The sequence below is a fragment of the Trachurus trachurus genome (assembly GCF_905171665.1).
Source record: "Trachurus trachurus genome assembly, chromosome: 15".
Taxonomy (NCBI): Eukaryota; Metazoa; Chordata; class Actinopteri; order Carangiformes; family Carangidae; genus Trachurus; species Trachurus trachurus.
Window position 1 is genome coordinate 6953133 of NC_139906.1, and position 22967 is coordinate 6976099.

The 22967-nt window shown below is 44.3% G+C and overlaps 2 protein-coding genes across 2 annotated transcripts in view; both read left to right on the forward strand.

Moving 5' to 3' along the window:
* The window catches only part of LOC310998615 (uncharacterized protein), a 31282-nt gene extending 19253 nt beyond the window's left edge, over positions 1-12029 (forward strand). The window contains exons 10-13 of the mRNA XM_083988756.1: positions 8557-8650; positions 9635-9808; positions 10669-10845; positions 11701-12029. Of these exons, the coding sequence (XP_083844882.1) occupies positions 8557-8650; positions 9635-9808; positions 10669-10845; positions 11701-11872 (617 nt within the window). The 3' untranslated portion in view covers positions 11873-12029. The remainder of the gene's footprint in view (positions 1-8556; positions 8651-9634; positions 9809-10668; positions 10846-11700) is intronic.
* Positions 1835-22913, forward strand: LOC310998618 (uncharacterized protein). The gene is made up of 7 exons (XM_083988759.1): positions 1835-1928; positions 15752-15871; positions 17161-17280; positions 18567-18686; positions 19925-20044; positions 21328-21447; positions 22713-22913. The coding sequence occupies exons 2-7, from the start codon at positions 15804-15806 to the stop codon at positions 22834-22836; spliced, it is 672 nt and encodes a 223-aa protein (XP_083844885.1). The 5' UTR covers positions 1835-1928; positions 15752-15803; the 3' UTR covers positions 22837-22913.
* The last annotated feature ends 54 nt before the right edge of the window (positions 22914-22967 follow it).

A 22967-nucleotide genomic window follows, 5' to 3' on the forward strand; every position in this document is an offset into this window, starting at 1 on the left:
GAATATATTATCCCATGTTTGAGTAAAGTGCTGTTTACACTGCGTTGAACAGGCTATGTTCAAGTCAGCAAGCATGATAATGTTTACTGCAACAGATCTGAGAACAAAACAACTATGTAATTCCAGATATAGTTTTTAGAAACAGTGACGACTTACAGATGTAGTTAACATTCACAAAATTAACAGTATGTGCATTCCTCAATTTTGTTTTTGAACACGTTTGTGTTTGCAGAGGTCAGGACCACAGACTGAGAGCAGAGTCTCCAGGATCCATCTCTCTGTCTATGAAGAGTGACCGGTCCAAAAATCAACAACCAGACTTCAGTCATGAACCTGGACCCTCAGAGTCAAAGTAAGAGAGCTGATACAAACCTGTGAACGTCCAAACTGTCTCTGGGTCAGAGTCCAGTGTGTTGTGCTGCTGTAGTCAACGTCACTGGAACAGAAAATAACAGTTTTCACAGTTTCACGTTTTCAATAGGAGCCAGTGAGCTTATTTTTACATGGTAGAATAAATACAGCCTAGATATTGAAATAGACATATTATGGAAAATTTAAATATATTAGACCATGTTTGAGTAAAGTGCTGTTTACACTGCATTGAACAGGCTATGTTCAAGTCAACAAGCATGATAATGTTTACTGCAAAACATCTGAGAACTAAACCTAAACCTAACAACAACAATGTAATAGTTTGTCAAAACAGTGACGACTTACAGATGAAGTTAACATTCACAAAATGAACAGTATGTGCATTCCTCATTTGTACCTTTGTTTTTGAACATGTTTGTGTTTGCAGAGGTCAGAAGCACAGACTGAGAGCAGAGTCTCCAGGATCCATCTGTCTGTCTATGAAGAGTAACTGCTCCAAAGATCAACAACCAGACTTCAGTCGTGAACCTGGCCCCTCAGAGTCACAGTAACACTTCGTCCTGACATACAGGGAGCAAGCGAAGCGGCAACGAAAACTCGCGCGAACTGTCGCGAGTATATTCTATTGGTTCAGAATCCAAACCAATCAAATTATCGAGGGACGTACACAAACTTGCGGCGCTATTCTGAGATTCCTGGCATTTCCTGGTTGCTGTTTTTCACATCTTTGAGTGTTTTTTCCTCATATTTTCCTCTCTCTGATAACTTGCTTGTCAACAGAAAGCAGCGTGTACTTATCAACCAATAAGAAGTGTTTAGGGGCGGGACACCGCCGCGAAATGTCGTCCAGATAGAGACAACGTGAGCGATAATTTCAGGGTTGAGCGACATCGCGGCATGTCAGGACAGGCTGATTGAAAAGTATGCATTCTAATCACTTTTCCTCGCTCGCTCGAATCGCTGTCGCATCGCTGTATGTCAGGACGGGGTGTATGAGAGCTGATACAAACCTGTGAACGTCCAAACTGTCTCTGGGTCAGAGTTCAGTGTGTTGAGCTGCTGCAGTCAACGTGACTGAAACAGAAAATAACAGTTTTAACAGTTTCACATCTTCAATAGGAGCCAGTGAGCTTATTTTTACATGGTAGAACATAAATACAGATATTGAAATAATGACATATAGTTATGATGGAAAATCAAAATATATTATCCCATGTTTGAGTAAAGTGCTGTTTACACTGCGTTGAACAGGCTATGTTCAAGACAGCAAGCATGATAATGTTTACTGCAACAGATCTGAGAACAAAACAACAACAATGTGATTCCAGAGATAGTTTTTAGAAACAGTGACGACTTACAGATGCAGTTTAAATTCACAAAATGAACAGTATATGTGCATTCCTCAATTTTGTTTTTGAACACTTTTGTGTTTGCAGAGGTCAGAAGCACAGACTGAGAGCAGAGTCTCCAGGATCCATCTGTCTGTCTGTGAAGAGTGACCGGTCCAAAGATCAACAACCAGACTTCAGTCATGAACCTGGCCCCTCAGAGTCACAGTAAGAGACGGTTTCTACTGTAAACTGAGCTGAAGATGATTCGGTCATTAGACTCACGTTAAAGCAGCAGTAAGCGGAATGTTTGTGTTAATATAAGTCTTAAATAGTTCTATCTTCCGACAGCAATCACTTACATAGAGTGTTTGGTCCGAAACACGGGTCTGTCAGTCACTCTGCTCTGCTCTGCTCTAAGCCGAGGAGAAAACTTCTTGTATACTTCCTTGTATCCTACAACCTTTATCCAATGAGGAGAGAGAACGGCATGAAGGGCTGTGTGTGCAGCCAAGGGATGTGCGTGAATGTGGTGACATAGGGACGAGGACCAATAGATCCATGACGAGGGCGGGGGCTGCTAACTCCATCGGCTGACAAGAAGTTAGCCAAAACGACCGGATCGCTTACTTCTGCTTTAAGGAAACAGAGAGAAACCAGGAACCAGATCCATTAAACTCTGAAGGTTCACAACAAAACTCAGAAGAAACAGAAACATGCACACACAAACACTTCATCAAATTTACTTATTGTCCTCATGTTACTGTGTCCTCAGCCTCAGTGTGAACGTTGGTGCTTCAACAAGAGCCCAATCAAACCTCCACAGTTTCCACAAATGGATTCAGACACGACCACAATCAGATGATTTCATGTCAACACCTGTGTGAGCTCCACCTGTCTGTAGAGCTGTAAGTGGACAGAAGGACAGAGAACAAACACAGTGGGCCCTAGTTTGCTGGCGCAGCGCAGGTGGCGCAAGGTAACGCAGCCGGTCTAATGCAAGTTTCGACCAGCGCAGCCGAGCGCAAAGTCAGATTGGGAGATTTGTAGATCGCGCTGCGCTGAGATAGGCGTGGCCGCGCAGCAGGGGGAGGCGTCACAGATTCAGCTTGGTGCAGTGGAAGTTTCGTGGGAAAATGTCTCGCCGAGGTTGCGCTGAAAGCTCGCCACCTCCAACCAGGTCTAGTCTCAGCGCAGGGCGAAGCGCAGCAGGTGCAGTGGAAGTTTGGCTGACTGACGTGCAGTGCACACACGTCACCAAGACCTCACAGGCAGATCTCCACAGTTCCAGACACATTTCAATGCAATAAATATCCACAATAACCACTATTTAATGCAACTAATGGAATCAACACGTGAATTTATATCTATATAGATTGTCCCGTCACATCTGACGTCAGATCAAAGCAGAGATCAAAGGCTGTCAGCGCGTAATGGAAACTCCACCTGAATTAACACAGCAGGGACGAACTGGCACTGAAAAGCAGCTGTGGATGTCCCAAGCAGGACTGAGGGTGGATGACTGCATGTCGCTGCCGTGTTGAGATACCACTCTGCCCTTGTGATGATCGCTTTATTTATTTATTTACTTATTAATTCATTAGCGCATCAGGCAGCCGTAATGAAAAACAAAACACAAATCTTCATCTCTCTTAGTCCACCACCACAGCCTCGGTATCAGATAGTCAGTATATAGCCGTATACTCAGCATCTCTATCACAGAAAAAAAGAGAGAAAAAAAGAGACGGACAGAGAGAGAGAGAGAGAGAGAGAGAGAGAGAGAGAGAGAGAGAGAGAGAGCGTCCTTTACGCGGATTTCATCCGTTACGCATGGTGTTTGTTTATGTTGTATTATACCTCTCATCTTGCTTACAGGGTTTGAATAAATGTGAGTTTCTTTATTAGTTTCTTAGTTGTTGTTTCTTTCATTGGGCAGGGGTTCTCAGTGTATCAGATCAAACCTGATTAAGGATATTTGTATTATTATTAGTAAACTCATTGTTGGTCACTCTGAGCTCGGACCTCCGGGGAAACAGCTGTTTCCTCCTGGGAGAGGTTCGGCCTCTGGCGTCGCTGTCTCCTCCGTCCAGTCCAAGTATAAAATGACAAACTTGCAGCGCGCATCGCCCTCCGCGCAGTTAAAGGTGAGGAGAGGAGCTCATTTGATTGGTGAAGATCTGACTCGGCTGTGTCAAACCCACTCCACGCCTTTCTCTCCTCCTTCTGTCTCCCTCCCGCCCTCTCTCCTCCCTCTTCGCCGTTTGCGCCGGTGGGAGGGACGAGGGGAGGGTTTACGCTGGTCTAAGTCTGACTGCGCGGCCCACGAATCTTGCGAAATGGACCTGGTCCAGCCCCGTTGGCGTGGCGAAGCTGCGCTGCACTTAGACTTCGCTCGGTCTAAGAAACTAGGGCCCAGTGTCTCCATGCTGGAGGAGACCATTTAATGAGCCGTACATCAGAGCTTTTTAACTGAAGCACAGTAGAGATTAAAGCAGCAGAGACATAGAGGCTTTTATTTTGAAAAGTCAAGAACCAGACAGTTGTAAGAGCACAATAGTGAATTTAAAGAGCAGTGATCAAGGTTTCCTACCGTCTCTGACTGCCTGAGCTTCTACACATTGTTCATGTGGAGCTATTTTGCACATTCTGTGACTGTAAACTGTCTTGTCTGTAACAACATCTATTGCACGTCTGTCTGTCCTGGGTGAGGGATCCCTCCTCTGTTGCTCACCCTGAGGTTTCTCCGATTTTTCCCTGTTAAAAGGGTTTTCTATGGAGTTTTTCCTCAGTCGATGTGAGGGTCTAAAGACAGAGGATGTTGTTACGATGCCATGTAAAGCCCTTTGAGACAAACTGTTTGTAAAAACGGGCTATACAAATAAAATTGCCTTGCCTTGCCTTGTTCACAATAGTGAACACAACATTTAGTGGGAGCTCAGGTGGAGCTGCTGAAGCTTCAGTCGTCAGCTTCAGTCTCTTCACACTGGATTATAAATCCAACACTGGTTAATTAGAGCGACACAGCAGCGTCTGCATGATGAGTTTATTAAAGCAGCAACACGACAAAAAGCAGATAGGACTCAATATCAAACACATGATCAGTGTCTGAAAGAGTCACAGGAAAACACAATCAACAGCTACTGAATCATTTCAGACATTTGAGTAAAAAAAAAAGATAAAACAATGCAGATCTAAAGAGACTCAAATGAACAGGAATTTTGTTTTAGAGTCAAGATTTTAGATTAACGGATAAACAGAGACAGAAACCAGACCACTTCAGGACCAGGTTTTCATTCAGCTCGTCTCTTTCCACTCTTCTTTTCCCTCTCTCTGCTCCTCTGCTTACTGAAGCCCCGCCCTCTTAAGGTGGTTAACCAGTCAGAGCACAGATGTGTAGGCTACCTGTGACTGACATGTTAGTGACACAGAAATGTCTTCACAGGAGGAAGAGGAGTGGTGTCTCTGTGGACGAGCAGCTGTCCTGCTGTGGTCTCTGTCAGGACGTCCTGAAGGATCCAGTCTCCACCAGCTGTGGACACTGGTTCTGCAGACAGTGTTTCACCTCAGACTGGGACCAGTCTGCTTCTTCAGGACCCCCCTCCTGTCCCCACTGTGGACAAAAACCCAGAAGTAGAGGTGAGCTGCAGACAGCCAATCAGAGCAGCTGTGTACAAAGTGAGACTGACCATCTGTCTGCTGATGTGGTCATTTCTGAAACCAGGACCTGTTGTTACATTGTCATTGTTACATCACACGGCACTGATGACGATAAACACAACAACAATCAAACCTTTTCTTTGTTGTCTGTAGTTTTTTTCTGTAACTGATGAAAATAATTTGATCAGATAGTAAGATTCTCTGTCTTCAGTCTGACTCTGTCTCTTCTCTCTCAGCAGATCGTGGTCTGGAGGAGGTTTTAGATCAACATAAGATCAGTCTGAGGAGCAGATGTGAACGAGTGACTGAAGGAACTGAGGGAACAGGAAGTGAAACCCTCCTCAACAGCATCTACACTGAGCTCTACATCACAGAGGGACAGAGTGAAGAGGTTAATACCCAACATGAGGTGAGACAGCTGGAGACAACGTCCAAGAAAAAGACCCTCCATGACACTCCAATCAAGTGCAACAACATCTTTAAAGACTTAACTGTCCAACAGAGAGAGGACGTCTCTACGGTCTCACCTGTCCATAAAAACTTTTCTGTCAATATGAAAGACGATTTCTCTAAATATGTGCATCTCAAACAGAGTCCCATCAAAGTGGTGCTGACAAACGGTGTTGCTGGCGTTGGAAAAACCGTCTCGGTGCAGAAGTTCACTCTGGACTGGGCCGAGGGCTTGGAGAACCAGGATGTCGATCTGCTGGTTCTGCTTTCGTTCAGGGAGCTGAACCTGATCAGAGATCAGCGGTTCAGTCTTCTCAGCCTGCTCCATGTTTTCCATCCAACATTACAGAAGGTCACAGCAGAGCAGCTGGCTGTCTGTAAACTTCTCTTCATCTTTGACGGCCTGGATGAAAGCCGACTGTCACTGGACTTCAACAACAGGGAGGTTGTGTCTGATGTCACACAGACATCATCAGTCAACAGGCTGCTGACAAACCTCATCCAGGGGAATCTGCTTCCCTCGGCTCTGGTCTGGATCACCTCCAGACCTGCAGCAGCCAATCAGATCCCTCCTCCATGTGTTGACAGGGTAACAGAGGTCCGAGGCTTCACTGACGCCCAGATAGAGGAGTACTTCAGGAGGAGATCCAGGGATGAAGGTCTGTCCAGAAGAATCATCTCACACATCAAGACGTCCAGGACCCTCCACATCATGTGTCAAGTCCCGGTCTTCTGCTGGATCAGTGCTACAGTTCTGGAGTTCATGTTGACCACAGACCAGAGAGGAGAGCTGCCCAAGACCACGACTGACCTGTTCTCACACTTCCTGCTGGTCCAGACAAAGAGGAAGAAGAACAAGTACGGTGAAGGACATGAGACGAGTCCACAAGAGCTGATGGAGGCCGACAGGGAAGTTCTTCTGAAGCTGGGGAGGCTGGCGTTTGAACAGCTGGAGAAAGGAAACATCATGTTCTACCAAGAAGACCTGGAGCAGTGTGGTCTGGATGTCACAGAGGCCTTGGTGAACTCAGGACTCTGTACTGAGATCTTCAAAAGAGAGAGTGTGATCTTCCAGAAAACAGTCTACTGCTTTGTTCATCTGAGTGTTCAGGAGTTTCTGGCTGCAGTCTACATGTTCCACTGTTTCACCAACAGGAACACACAGATCTTGATGAACTTCCTGGGAGGACAGTATCATGATTACTATTCAATTCTGGATGCCCTCCTGAAGACAGCTATGGAGAAATCCCTCAGCAGTAGAAACGGTCACCTGGACTTGTTTGTTCGCTTCCTTCATGGCCTCTCTCTGGAGTCCAACCAGAAGCTGTTAGGAGGTCTGCTGGGTCAGACAGACAACAGTCCAGAAACCATCCAGAGAGTCATCAACAACCTGAAGAAGATGAACAGTTATTCTACCTCTCCTGACAGAAGCATCAACATCTTGCACTGTCTGATGGAGATGAACGACCAGTCAGTTCATGAGGAGATACAACAGTTCATTAAGTCAGAGAACAGATCAGAGAAGAAACTCTCTGAGATTCAATGTTCAGCTCTGGCCTACATGCTGCAGATGTCAGAGCAGGTTCTGGACGAGTTTGACCTGGAGGAGTACAACACATCAGATCAGGGACGACTGAGACTGATCCCAGCTGTGAGGAACTGCAGAAAGGCTCGGTGAGTCCAGACATGATCATTACAATTATTGATCCGTAGTATAGTGAAGCTCAGATAACCATAGTTCTTATAGAGCCTGTCTACACTAATATGTATTTAATTAATCCACATAAGTATTTTATCATTTCAGCGTTTCGGCCAGACAGAAACAGTATTTTTTGGAATCAAAATTTGAAAACCCTGCCCCAGCGTTTTCGTGACACCTAAAACGGGTCTTTTGTGAAACGATGATACCATGCCCCCAACTGCTCTGTAACCTGAGGCACACCTCTACACATAAACACCATGGATCTATTATACATCCATGGTTTAACACTCAATGGAAGTCATGTAACAACAGCTGACTACTGTCGTTCCCTTGGACAGTGCGGCTGAATCTCGCCCGTTAAATCATCATCGATCATCATGTTTGCACTGACACGACTCCCAGTCAAATTTTGATCCACTTATATATTTGGAGTTTGAGTGAGGAAACTTTCCCGCTTCTTCTCTGTTGTTGATGTTTATGTGTGGTAGGGCTACAGCGCCACACACGCTCCACACGGGCCTGGTGGATGTTCTACAGCGTAGTTTTTTTATTTTGACTTTCTAGTTTTATTCAAACCAGAAACTGATTACAGCAGCTGCTTTCTAGCTTTTCTTGAAATTCTGTAGATGCCCAGATCACCACCAAACATTTCGTTTCTGCAAATTCTGTTTCTCCATGTTGTCAGTCTCCTCCTTCCTGTCGTCTTCACAGGCTAGAATATGACAAGTCCGCTATCACTTTGCAAGGAAAAAACAACTATTTTTTGGTTTTTCGGTCTGAACATGCCAGCCATGTTTCATGTCAAACTGAGACAGAGAAGATGAGCTGAACCTCAGATGTTCATCACATCATCACATCCTGTGGGATGCCCTGTGGGGTGGTGTGTGGTGCAGTGGTTAAAAAAAAATGTTTTACTATAGTCTAAAGCTGATTTTATTCTGACACATTTTATTTTCTCTCTTCACAGACTTGGCCATTGTCAACTCTCAGAGAGTCACTGTGAAGTTGTGGCCTCAGCTCTGAAGTCCAGCCCCTCCCACTTGACAGAACTGGACCTGAGTGAAAACGACCTGCAGGATTCAGCAGTGAAGGCTCTGTGTGCTGGACTGGAGAGTCCAAACTGTAGACTGGAGACTCTGAGGTGAGTTCACTGACTGGACCTGTTGGAGTCTGTCTCCACTTTGTCCTCACAGGTGGAGCTGGTAGAGTTTAAGAGGCGGAGTCACTATGTCTGTGTTGAAGCAACAGCAGCTTCTCATGAATGTTAATGAGCTGTTTTCTCTCTCTGTACGTGGCTGTTTTGTTTTTTAGGCACCTTTTCAGATTACAGAACAATTAAAGGAATATTTCACCCAAAATTCAAATTTCCGTGCCTTCTTGGAGTTACAGCGGGGTCCGTGCAGCACTTCATGTCCATATGACAGGGCTCACTTTTCTTCGCCCAAAAAGACACACCAAAAAACATCCAAATAACTTCATGCTGCTCGTCTGTAATGTCCCTCTCTGGGAGCTTCCGCTACAAACAAGCTTAAAATATAGACTTATTACATTTTTTCTGAACAATTTCTCATGTAGGGGCTTCAATACAAGTATGCGGTGCTGCGCAGACCCGCCCCCCCCTTTACCTCCAAGAAGGCACGGATGACTCTGAAACTTCTCCCAACCCTTAATCGACACGAGGGTAAGTAGAAAATGAGTGAAATTTGAATTTTGGGTGAACCATCCCTTTAACATTTTACAGCAAATAAAGTACGCCAAACCACTCCTCACAAGACTAATTAATTATTAATTTAAAAAATAAATAGGCTAAATAAAATAATGAAAATAGAAAAAAGATCTAACTATACAGTATGTAGATGCACACTCACACATAGATATACATAGTATATATTAAGAGGCAGAGTCACTACATCTGTGCTGAAGCAGCAGCAGCTTCTCATGGATATTAATGAGCTGTTTTCTCTCTGTGACTGTTTAACCTGCTTCCTGTTGCTTCAGCTGTTGGACTTTTATTTTCTAAACTTGTTTTTTCTGAAGCTTCTTCAGCTCTAAACACATGATGAAACACTGAACGCTGTCAACAAGGAACTTTGTCCTAATCTCACTTCTTTTATTCTTTTTTCAGATTGGAGGGCTGCAGTTTGTCAGAGATCAGCTGTTCTTCTCTTTGCTCAGCTCTGAAGTCCAACCCCTCCCACCTGAGACACCTGGACCTGAGCTCCAACGACCTGCAGGATTCAGTAGTGAAGGATCTGAGTGGTTTTCTGGAGAGTCCAGACTGTAGACTGGAGACTCTGAGGTCAGCCTCTGTTTTATTTCTGTGTTCAGATGAATGTGATGTGAAAGTTGTGTTGACACTGAGCTGCAGACATGAGGCTGATATACTGATCCACACTGAGGGTCGTCATGGTGACGTGTGTTTTCTTCTTCTCTGGTTTTAGTCCAGTCACTGTTTCTCTTCACATTTCTCCCCATCTACAGAAACACATGTAATGTGTCAGACAATAACTGATCTATAATCAATAGGCTGGTGGGTCCACCTCTTTCCTGAGGCTCTGTGATGTTTGTACTGAAATATTCAAAGCCAACATCCCATAATAAGCTGCTGTGTGTCTGCTGGTTTCAGCACTTTGAAGAAGTTTGAGCAGGTTAAATCTGTGAGTCAGCAGGCTTTTCTGTCTCTGAGCTTCATCAGCTGCTTCATTCAACATGTGTTTCTACATGTTTGTTGTCATGGCAACAGAGTTCAGCTTCTCTTGTTTGTTGTCTTTGAAAACTTGAGCATCGTCAGTAAATCTCTGATAAATGTGGCTGCACGGTTACACCCTGCCTTTTCGAAACCCTGCTTTTTCGAAAATAGACTTCCATTCATCGTAATAGCGGGGTTTTCTATTTTTTCTAAAGGCCCCGCTATTCAGAAGACGGAGAGGCAGAGTCACTATGTCTGAGTTGAAGCAGCAGCAGCTTCTCATGAATATTAAGGAGCTGTTTTCTCTCTATGTGACTGTTTAACCTGCTTCCTGTTGCTTCAGCTGTTTGACTTTCATTTTCTGAACTTGTTCTTTCTGAAGCTTCTTAAGCTCTGAACAGATGATGAAACACTGAACGCTGTCAACAAGGAGCTTTGTCCTCAACTCACTTCTTTTATTCTTTATTCAGATTGTGGAGCTGCAGGTTGTCAGAGATCAGCTGTTCTTCTCTGGTCTCAGCTCTGAAGTCCAACCCCTCCCACCTGAGACACCTGGACCTGAGCTACAACACCAACCTGCAGGATTCAGCAGTGAAGGATCTGAGTGGTTTTCTGGAGAGTCCAGAGTGTAGACTGGAGACTCTGAGGTCAGACTCTGTTTTATTTCTGTGCTCAGATGAACGTGATATAAGAGTTGTGTTGACACTGAGCTGCAGACATGAGGCTGATATTATACTGATCCACACTGAGGGTCGTCATGGTGACGTGTGTTTTCTTCTTCTCTGGTTTTAGTCCAGTCACTGTTTCTTAGGGGTGTCCTTGACTAAGGATTTTCAGGTGTCAGAAATATACTAAAAGACATAAATCTGGTGCACTACTTCAAATTTTTCACTATTTTTTCACTGTTTGCAGCTTTATGTTAAAATAAAAAATAAAAAATCCCCCATCAATCTACACTCACCACCCCAGCATGTCAGAGCAAAGCATCTGAATACTTGTTCAGCTGATATTTAAGTTTTTCTTTTTTAATTAATTTGCAAAAAAAATGAGAAAAAAGTTTTAACAGAAAGCTGAAAATTAACAAATTGTGAAAACTTGAAGGGGTACTGTCCATACCCACTGTATATATCTATTCTCATTATTTTTAAACTGACCAGGATCCAATTGTCTCTGTAGCTAACATCAGATACCTCACCTTTCATCTCTATGTATACACGCACACACCTACCTACCTGTATTTATTTAGGCTGTCTATAAGATTTATCATGTCACTGTGCTTTTCATATAATGTTAAGAGAAGAACGGGCAGTGTACCACTATCATCACCTCTCCTTGATGTCACAGTTTACTGCGAAGAGCTGTTGTCTCTCTGTATGTGACTGTTTAACCTGTTTCCTGTTGCTTCAGCTGTTTGACTTTCATTTTCTGAACTCTTTCTTTCTTTCTGAAGCCAATTCAACAAGGAACTTTGTCCTCAACTCACTCCTTTATTCTTTATTCAGATTGTGGAACTGCAGTTTGTCAGAGATCAGCTGTTCTTCTCTGGTCTCAGCTCTGAAGTCCAACCCCTCCCACCTGAGACACCTGGACCTGAGAGGAAACAACCTGAACTCTACAGACCTGCAGCAGCTTCATGATCTTGTGAAGAGTCCAGACTTTCGACTGGAGACATAGGAGTTTGATCTGTAGCTGTTTCCACAGCTGATGATTGTGGAAGTAAAATAGAAGAAGAGTTTGTGACTCATCACCTCCCTTAAACTTCTGCTTCTTCTCTACAGACCAGAGAGAGAGAGAGGACTGATCTCGATCTAAATGTAATAATCATTTGCTAACTGTTTTTAGTGCTATGGTTTTTGGAGCATTGCGGGTATTTTAACAGATTGTCGTGTACAAATTCACATTTATATATAGACATGAAACATGTATGATCTAATGCAACAAAGAGAGATTAAGCATTATGAAACTTGTATTGATGTGATTATGATTTATCTTTTTCTTCTTCCAAGTTTGTGTCTTGGCTCTTTCTTGCAAAAAACTGGCTACTAGCTCCCCCTCCTCTCCCTCTCTGCTGGTCACAGTAACCTGCCTCCACCTTTCCTCCACCTGCTTGCTGCGTCTTCTGTGATACGACTTAAACTTACTACACAAAAAAAGAAAGAAAAAAGCAACAACAACAACCTGCCGTTATCTCTCCCACCCCCTCAGCTCACCTCGCCCTGCTTCCATCAACGTGCTCCATCCTAACTGCTACTGCTAACACTACACTGTTAAACATCTGGATTGTTGCACCAGCTCTTTGAGAGTTTGTGCAGAAAATCATTTGCTCAGTTTTTAGTAACCACTGGCTGCTGTCACACCACTTTCACTAATTAAGACTTCAGAAATGTACAAATCTGTTATAATCTGGAGCGACGTCCAATCAACTGGTCAACTTTAAAAAATATAGTTGATTTTAGTCGTATGTGACTAAATTGGAAAATTAGTGAGCGTTCTCCATTAACACATAGGCTACCAAAGTTTTTGGCTTTGTCTGTGCTTTTCTAATTGGTTTTGAACATATACTTAAATTTTACATAATTATATCAAGTAATTATAAAATATCTCATCTTTTCTAGAGAAATATTAAGTTAGCAAATGTTTTTGTTGACTTAGTGCTACATTTTGTGCTATGGCATATGTGCTATATCATAAATAAACAGAATTGTGATACGTCAGGTCAGATAAGTCGACCGATTCAACATTACTCGATCTAAATGGATTATACGTACAGTATTAGCAAACTGGCATTAGCTTAACTGCTGCTGCTTTTGGTAACAGCAGATTGCTACATAAAGCTGGTGTAACAGCTGGCCACTGGTTACTAACGACCTAAAGAACATGGCTGCTATTGGGCCGGATCAATAAGCACAAAATCAAGTATTGTTAGATAGAAAGAAAATTGCTAAATTAATTACACTTCAAAGTTACAACTTCCAAACCACAAAACAAACTGAGAACAAACTTTAATTCCATGTCCCAGTTTATCAGATTTACTGGAGCTGGGTTAGGGTTAAAAAAAACCAAGCCAGGACTAAATAACCCATCTTTCCCATGAGGCTTTGCTTGACGCTCATTGCTGTCCACACTCCCTCCTTTCTCCCTCATATTTCCTCCCTGCTGTCGTGTTACCTGTTGTGACAGAGTCCCCCCGTCCCCGACCCTGTTTGATCACAAAATGTCTGCTACTACAAACCTGCGACTACCCAACCACCCGTCTCCAAACCACAGTGGTCCCCTCCTCTCCTCCTGGTCGACAGTTTCATCTCCGCCATCTTGGTTTTTTTCTGTTCTTGGTGGCCAAAACAAAAACATAAAACAAAAACGAGGAAATGTAATAATCATTGTTTGGTAACTGTTTTTAGTGCTATGTTTTTGGAGCGTTACGAGTATTTTCTAACATGTTACAATAAAAGATTGTAGTGTACAAATTCACATTTATAAAATATATATATATAGATATATATGAGAAATGTATGTTCTAATGCAATAAAGAGAGATTAAGAATAATGAAACTTGTTTTGATCTGATCATTACTGTTCTTACTTTATTATTTTTCCACGTTTATGTCTTTGCTCCTTCCTGCAAAAACATTTCTTTTTTCTGTCTTTGAAATCTAATTTAAAATCTTCAGTACTTAAGTCCAGAATAAGTCAGGTGAGTGTTAACACAACTTTATCATAGTCATTATTGGTGTGTGAGTGTGTGAGTGAGTTTGTGCCAGTGGACTGTGGAGGGAAGAAGAGTCACAGTGAACTTCAGTCCACACCTGGAGACGCTGAAAGAAAAGGAGCAAACAGGAAATGAAGAGCTGAAAAATAGCCTACACATGAAAGTGGCCAAGTAAAGTTTATTTTACTGTAGTGTGTGTGTGTGTGTGTGTGTGTGTGTGTGTGTGTGTGTGTGTGTGTGTGTGTGTGTGTGTGTGTGTGTGTGTGTGTGTGTGTGTGTGTGTGTGTGTCATACCTTACAACACTCAAGTTTAGAATATGAGGGTTTTTTTGTTTGTTTTTTTGAGAGTGTGGGAGGGGCAAATAGCACCTGCTGCAGACAACTCAACTTGTTTAACATGTTTGTGTGGGTGTGTTTTCTCAGTCAGACTCACAGGAGTCCATTTGAGTTATAAGTCTTAATGTGGAGGAAGAGGAAGATAGAGCAGAATCTGCGTCTATGGAGAGTGACCGGTCCAAAGATCGTCTTCCAGGCCTCAGTCATGAACCTGGACCCTCAGAGTCACAGTAAGAGAGCTGCTACAAACCTTTGAATGTACAAACTGTCTCTGGGTCAGAGTTCAGTGTGTTGAGCTGCTGCAGTGAACGTCACTGGAACAGGAAATAACATGAGTTTTAACAGATTCATATCTTCAGTAGTAGCCAATGAGATTATTTTTACATGGTAGAACATAAATACAGGTATTGAAATAATGACATATAATTATTACGGAAAATTTGAATATATTATCCCATGTTTGAGTAAAGTGCTGTTTACATTGCGTTGAACAGGCTATGTTCAAGTCAGCTAGGATGATAATGTTTACTGCAACAGATCTGAGAACTAAACCTAAACCTAACAACAATGCAATAGTTTGTCAAAAGAGTGACGACTTACAGATGTAATTAAAAGCCACAAAATGAACAGAATATGTGCATTCCTCAGTTTTGTTTTTGATTTGAAACATAACCTGGTCTATAAGTTACCATGGTGATCTAGCCGGGTTAAAAGAGAGCCACCTTTTGGCGCTTTTCCACTACACACTCACAGCACGGCACAGCACAGCACGGCTCGATAAAGGTGCTTTTCCACTACAGCTGAGTTCTCTAGTACCTCCTCAGCGGGGGCGGGGTTGTCATAGGGCCGCGTTGTCCGTCTCTCTTTTTTTGATCCTCTCGTCAGCTCCAAACTCACTCGTCTGCACCTCGATTACAGACCACAGCGTGGTTTTACACACAGCAACATTTGACTCGGGTGAAGGAATAACAACAGTCTCGGTACAGATCAGTGGGCGCTGTTGCCGCTCTGTTTTTGACATTTCCGGGTTTGATTCTCATGTCGGACGTAGCGCTCGCACTCTTCCAGTGACGACGCTCTGCCCAATCAGTGGAAGGCAGTCGGCTGACGTCACGTTTTAGTATCGCTTTGGCTCGCTTGGAACCGGCCGAGGCGGTACTAAAAATAGTACCTGGTACCAGGTACTAGGGCTAGTGGAAAAGCAAAAAAAGCGGGCCGTGCTGTTCCGTGCCGTGCCGTACCGTGCCAGTGGAAAAGAGCCATTTGTAGTATAGGGAAGCCTGGTTTTAGACTCAACATACCTCGCTAACCAGCTAAACTGGCTTTGCAAACACCCCTCTGGTCTGATAACTAAACCTAAACCTAACAATAACAACAACAACAACAACAACAACAACAATGTAATAGTTTGTCAAAGCAGTGACGACTTACAGATGCGGTTAACCTTCACAAAATGAACAGAATATGTGCATGCCTCAATTTAGTTTTTGAACATGTTTGTGTTTGCAGAGGTCAGAAGCACAGACTGAGAGCAGAGTCTCCAGGATCCATCTGTCTGTCTATGAAGAGTGACTGGTCCAATGATCAACCACCAAACTTCAGTCGTGAACCTGGACCCTCAGAGTCACAGTAAGAGACGGTTTCTACTGTAAACTGAGCTGAAGATAATTCAGTCATTAGACTCACGTTAAAGAAACAGAGAGAAACCAGGAACCAGATCCATTCAAATCTGAAGGTTCACAACAAAACTCAACAACAAACACACACATACACTTCATCAGATTTACTAAGTGTCCACATGTTACTGAGTAAAGTCAAATATAGACTGCTGAGACGGGTGAGCAGCGTATTCCCTCAGCTGAACAACTGTAGCCGGAGACGCTCAAGGAGAAAGTCAAAAGCAGCGGATCAGTGTGATCTCTCCCTCCGTACAAACGCTCCGTTCTGACCCAGCTCCACTGGACTTTCAAAGTAAAGGTGACGCCAGCTGTAAATGAGTTAAATAGTTAAACAGTGGTGCTTTTTAAGGCAATTTTAGGATGAAACTATGAACATAACCTGGTCAAGACCAGGTTATGTGCTAAGCATAATTTACCATGGTGATCTAGCCGGGTTAAAAGAGAGCCACCTTTTGGCGCTTTTCCACTACACACTCACAGCACGGCACAGCACAGCACGGCTCGATAAAGGTGCTTTTCCACTACAGCTGAGTTCTCTAGTACCTCCTCAGCGGGGGCGGGGTTGTCATAGGGCCGCGTTGTCCGTCTCTCTTTTTTTGATCCTCTCGTCAGCTCCAAACTCACTCGTCTGCACCTCGATTACAGACCACAGCGTGGTTTTACACACAGCAACATTTGACTCGGGTGAAGGAATAACAACAGTCTCGGTACAGATCAGTGGGCGCTGTTGCCGCTCTGTTTTTGACATTTCCGGGTTTGATTCTCATGTCGGACGTAGCGCTCGCACTCTTCCAGTGACGACGCTCTGCCCAATCAGTGGAAGGCAGTCGGCTGACGTCACGTTTTAGTATCGCTTTGGCTCGCTTGGAACCGGCCGAGGCGGTACTAAAAATAGTACCTGGTACCAGGTACTAGGGCTAGTGGAAAAGCAAAAAAAGCGGGCCGTGCTGTTCCGTGCCGTGCCGTACCGTGCCAGTGGAAAAGAGCCATTTGTAGTATAGGGAAGCCTGGTTTTAGACTCAACATACCTCGCTAACCAGCTAAACTGGCTTTGCAAACACCCCTCTGGTCTGATAACTAAACCTAAACCTAACAATAATAACAACAACACCAACAACAACAACAACAATGTAATAGTTTGACAAAGCAGTGACGACTTACAGATGCAGTTAACCTTCACAAAATGAACAGAATATGTGCATGCCTCAATTTAGTTTTTGAACATGTTTGTGTTTGCAGAGGTCAGAAGCACAGACTGAGAGCAGAGTCTCCAGGATCCATCTGTCTGTCTATGAAGAGTGACTGGTCCAATGATCAACCACCAAACTTCAGTCGTGAACCTGGACCCTCAGAGTCACAGTAAGAGACGGTTTCTACTGTAAACTGAGCTGAAGATAATTCAGTCATTAGACTCACGTTAAAGAAACAGAGAGAAACCAGGAACCAGATCCATTCAAATCTGAAGGTTCACAACAAAACTCAACAACAAACACACACATACACTTCATCAGATTTACTAAGTGTCCACATGTTACTGAGTAAAGTCAAATATAGACTGCTGAGACGGGTGAGCAGCGTATTCCCTCAGCTGAACAACTGTAGCCGGAGACGCTCAAGGAGAAAGTCAAAAGCAGCGGATCAGTGTGATCTCTCCCTCCGTACAAACGCTCCGTTCTGACCCAGCTCCACTGGACTTTCAAAGTAAAGGTGACGCCAGCTGTAAATGAGTTAAATAGTTAAACAGTGGTGCTTTTTAAGGCAATTTTAGGATGAAACTATGAACATAACCTGGTCAAGACCAGGTTATGTGCTAAGCATAATTTACCATGGTGATCTAGCCGGGTTAAAAGAGAGCCACCTTTTGGCGCTTTTCCACTACACACTCACAGCACGGCACAGCACAGCACGGCTCGATAAAGGTGCTTTTCCACTACAGCTGAGTTCTCTAGTACCTCCTCAGCGGGGGCGGGGTTGTCATAGGGCCGCGTTGTCCGTCTCTCTTTTTTTGATCCTCTCGTCAGCTCCAAACTCACTCGTCTGCACCTCGATTACAGACCACAGCGTGGTTTTACACACAGCAACATTTGACTCGGGTGAAGGAATAACAACAGTCTCGGTACAGATCAGTGGGCGCTGTTGCCGCTCTGTTTTTGACATTTCCGGGTTTGATTCTCATGTCGGACGTAGCGCTCGCACTCTTCCAGTGACGACGCTCTGCCCAATCAGTGGAAGGCAGTCGGCTGACGTCACGTTTTAGTATCGCTTTGGCTCGCTTGGAACCGGCCGAGGCGGTACTAAAAATAGTACCTGGTACCAGGTACTAGGGCTAGTGGAAAAGCAAAAAAAGCGGGCCGTGCTGTTCCGTGCCGTGCCGTACCGTGCCAGTGGAAAAGAGCCATTTGTAGTATAGGGAAGCCTGGTTTTAGACTCAACATACCTCGCTAACCAGCTAAACTGGCTTTGCAAACACCCCTCTGGTCTGATAACTAAACCTAAACCTAACAATAACAACAACACCAACAACAACAACAACAATGTAATAGTTTGACAAAGCAGTGACGACTTACAGATGCAGTTAACCTTCACAAAATGAACAGAATATGTGCATGCCTCAATTTAGTTTTTGAACATGTTTGTGTTTGCAGAGGTCAGAAGCACAGACTGAGAGCAGAGTCTCCAGGATCCATCTGTCTGTCTATGAAGAGTGACTGGTCCAATGATCAACCACCAAACTTCAGTCGTGAACCTGGACCCTCAGAGTCACAGTAAGAGACGGTTTCTACTGTAAACTGAGCTGAAGATAATTCAGTCATTAGACTCACGTTAAAGAAACAGAGAGAAACCAGGAACCAGATCCATTCAAATCTGAAGGTTCACAACAAAACTCAACAACAAACACACACATACACTTCATCAGATTTACTAAGTGTCCACATGTTACTGAGTAAAGTCAAATATAGACTGCTGAGACGGGTGAGCAGCGTATTCCCTCAGCTGAACAACTGTAGCCGGAGACGCTCAAGGAGAAAGTCAAAAGCAGCGGATCAGTGTGATCTCTCCCTCCGTACAAACGCTCCGTTCTGACCCAGCTCCACTGGACTTTCAAAGTAAAGGTGACGCCAGCTGTAAATGAGTTAAATAGTTAAACAATGGTGCTTTTTAAGGCAATTTTGGGATGAAACTCTGAACATAACCTGGTCTATAAGTTACCATGGTGATCTAGCCGGGTTAAAAGAGAGCCACCTTTTGGCGCTTTTCCACTACACACTCACAGCACGGCACAGCACGGCACGGCTCGATAAAGGTGCTTTTCCACTACAGCTGAGTTCTCTAGTACCTCCTCAGCGGGGGCGGGGTTGTCATAGGGCCGCGTTGTCCGTCTCTCTTTTTTTGATCCTCTCGTCAGCTCCAAACTCACTCGTCTGCACCTCGATTACAGACCACAGCGTGGTTTTACACACAGCAACAACAGTCTCGGTACAGATCAGTGGGCGCTGTTGCCGCTCTGTTTTTGACATTTCCGGGTTTGATTCTCATGTCGGACGTAGCGCTCGCACTCTTCCAGTGACGACGCTCTGCCCAATCAGTGGAAGGCAGTCGGCTGACGTCACGTTTTAGTATCGCTTTGGCTTGCTTGGAACCGGCCGAGGCGGTACTAAAAATAGTACCTGGTACCAGGTACTAGGGTTAGTGGAAAAGCAAAAAAAGCGGGCCGTGCTGTTCCGAGCCCTGCCGTGCCATGCCAGTGGAAAAGCGCCACTTGTAGTATAGGGAAGCCTGGTTTTAGACTCAACATACCTCGCTAACCAGCTAAACTGGCTTCGCAAACACCCCTCTGGTCTGATAACTAAACCTAAACCTAACAATAACAACAACAACAACAACAACAACAATGTAATAGTTTGTCAAAGCAGTGACCACTTACAGATGCGGTTAACCTTCACAAAATGAACAGAATATGTGCATGCCTCAATTTAGTTTTTGAACATGTTTGTGTTTGCAGAGGTCAGAAGCACAGACTGAGAGCAGAGTCTCCAGGATCCATCTGTCTGTCTATGAAGAGTGACTGGTCCAATGATCAACCACCAAACTTCAGTCGTGAACCTGGACCCTCAGAGTCACAGTAAGAGACGGTTTCTACTGTAAACTGAGCTGAAGATAATTCAGTCATTAGACTCACGTTAAAGAAACAGAGAGAAACCAGGAACCAGATCCATTCAAATCTGAAGGTTCACAACAAAACTCAACAACAAACACACACATACACTTCATCAGATTTACTAAGTGTCCACATGTTACTGAGTAAAGTCAAATATAGACTGCTGAGACGGGTGAGCAGCGTATTCCCTCAGCTGAACAACTGTAGCCGGAGACGCTCAAGGAGAAAGTCAAAAGCAGCGGATCAGTGTGATCTCTCCCTCCGTACAAACGCTCCGTTCTGACCCAGCTCCACTGGACTTTCAAAGTAAAGGTGACGCCAGCTGTAAATGAGTTAAATAGTTAAACAGTGGTGCTTTTTAAGGCAATTTTAGGATGAAACTATGAACATAACCTGGTCAAGACCAGGTTATGTGCTAAGCATAATTTACCATGGTGATCTAGCCGGGTTAAAAGAGAGCCACCTTTTGGCGCTTTTCCACTACACACTCACAGCACGGCACAGCACGGCACGGCTCGATAAAGGTGCTTTTCCACTACAGCTGAGTTCTCTAGTACCTCCTCAGCGGGGGCGGGGTTGTCATAGGGCCGCGTTGTCCGTCTCTCTTTTTTTGATCCTCTCGTCAGCTCCAAACTCACTCGTCTGCACCTCGATTACAGACCACAGCGTGGTTTTACACACAGCAACATTTGACTCGGGTGAAGGAATAACAACAGTCTCGGTACAGATCAGTGGGCGCTGTTGCCGCTCTGTTTTTGACATTTCCGGGTTTGATTCTCATGTCGGACGTAGCGCTCGCACTCTTCCAGTGACGACGCTCTGCCCAATCAGTGGAAGGCAGTCGGCTGACGTCACGTTTTAGTATCGCTTTGGCTCGCTTGGAACCGGCCGAGGCGGTACTAAAAATAGTACCTGGTACCAGGTACTAGGGCTAGTGGAAAAGCAAAAAAAGCGGGCCGTGCTGTTCCGTGCCGTGCCGTACCGTGCCAGTGGAAAAGCGCCACTTGTAGTATAGGGAAGCCTGGTTTTAGACTCAACATACCTCGCTAACCAGTTAAACTGGCTTTGCAAACACCCCTCTGGTCTGATAACTAAACCTAAACCTAACAATAACAACAACAACAACAACAACAACAATGTAATAGTTTGACAAAGCAGTGACGACTTACAGATGCAGTTAACCTTCACAAAATGAACAGAATATGTGCATGCCTCAATTTAGTTTTTGAACATGTTTGTGTTTGCAGAGGTCAGAAGCACAGACTGAGAGCAGAGTCTCCAGGATCCATCTGTCTGTCTATGAAGAGTGACTGGTCCAATGATCAACCACCAAACTTCAGTCGTGAACCTGGACCCTCAGAGTCACAGTAAGAGACGGTTTCTACTGTAAACTGAGCTGAAGATAATTCAGTCATTAGACTCACGTTAAAGAAACAGAGAGAAACCAGGAACCAGATCCATTCAAATCTGAAGGTTCACAACAAAACTCAACAACAAACACACACATACACTTCATCAGATTTACTAAGTGTCCACATGTTACTGAGTAAAGTCAAATATAGACTGCTGAGACGGGTGAGCAGCGTATTCCCTCAGCTGAACAACTGTAGCCGGAGACGCTCAAGGAGAAAGTCAAAAGCAGCGGATCAGTGTGATCTCTCCCTCCGTACAAACGCTCCGTTCTGACCCAGCTCCACTGGACTTTCAAAGTAAAGGTGACGCCAGCTGTAAATGAGTTAAATAGTTAAACAGTGGTGCTTTTTAAGGCAATTTTGGGATGAAACTCTGAACATAACTTGGTCTATAAGTTACCATGGTGATCTAGCCGGGTTAAAAGAGAGCCACCTTTTGGCGCTTTTCCACTACACACTCACAGCACGGCACAGCACAGCACGGCTCGATAAAGGTGCTTTTCCACTACAGCTGAGTTCTCTAGTACCTCCTCAGCGGGGGCGGGGTTGTCATAGGGCCGCGTTGTCCGTCTCTCTTTTTTTGATCCTCTCGTCAGCTCCAAACTCACTCGTCTGCACCTCGATTACAGACCACAGCGTGGTTTTACACACAGCAACATTTGACTCGGGTGAAGGAATAACAACAGTCTCGGTACAGATCAGTGGGCGCTGTTGCCGCTCTGTTTTTGACATTTCCGGGTTTGATTCTCATGTCGGACGTAGCGCTCGCACTCTTCCAGTGACGACGCTCTGCCCAATCAGTGGAAGGCAGTCGGCTGACGTCACGTTTTAGTATCGCTTTGGCTCGCTTGGAACCGGCCGAGGCGGTACTAAAAATAGTACCTGGTACCAGGTACTAGGGCTAGTGGAAAAGCAAAAAAAGCGGGCCGTGCTGTTCCGTGCCGTGCCGTACCGTGCCAGTGGAAAAGAGCCATTTGTAGTATAGGGAAGCCTGGTTTTAGACTCAACATACCTCGCTAACCAGCTAAACTGGCTTTGCAAACACCCCTCTGGTCTGATAACTAAACCTAAACCTAACAATAACAACAACAACAACAACAACAACAACAATGTAATAGTTTGTCAAAGCAGTGACGACTTACAGATGCGGTTAACCTTCACAAAATGAACAGAATATGTGCATGCCTCAATTTAGTTTTTGAACATGTTTGTGTTTGCAGAGGTCAGAAGCACAGACTGAGAGCAGAGTCTCCAGGATCCATCTGTCTGTCTATGAAGAGTGACTGCTCCAATGATCAACCACCAAACTTCAGTCGTGAACCTGGACCCTCAGAGTCACAGTAAGAGACGGTTTCTACTGTAAACTGAGCTGAAGATAATTCAGTCATTAGACTCACGTTAAAGAAACAGAGAGAAACCAGGAACCAGATCCATTCAAATCTGAAGGTTCACAACAAAACTCAACAACAAACACA

Excerpts from the sequence above, each read along its gene's own strand:
- LOC310998618 (XM_083988759.1), top strand. The coding sequence starts at position 15,804 with ATGAAGAGTGACTGGTCCAATGATCAACCACCAAACTTCAGTCGTGAA. Across the intron at positions 17,281-18,566 it reads CCTGGACCCTCAGAGTCACA|AGGTCAGAAGCACAGACTGA; the intron begins GTAAGAGACGGT and ends TTGTGTTTGCAG. Across the intron at positions 20,045-21,327 it reads CCTGGACCCTCAGAGTCACA|AGGTCAGAAGCACAGACTGA; the intron begins GTAAGAGACGGT and ends TTGTGTTTGCAG.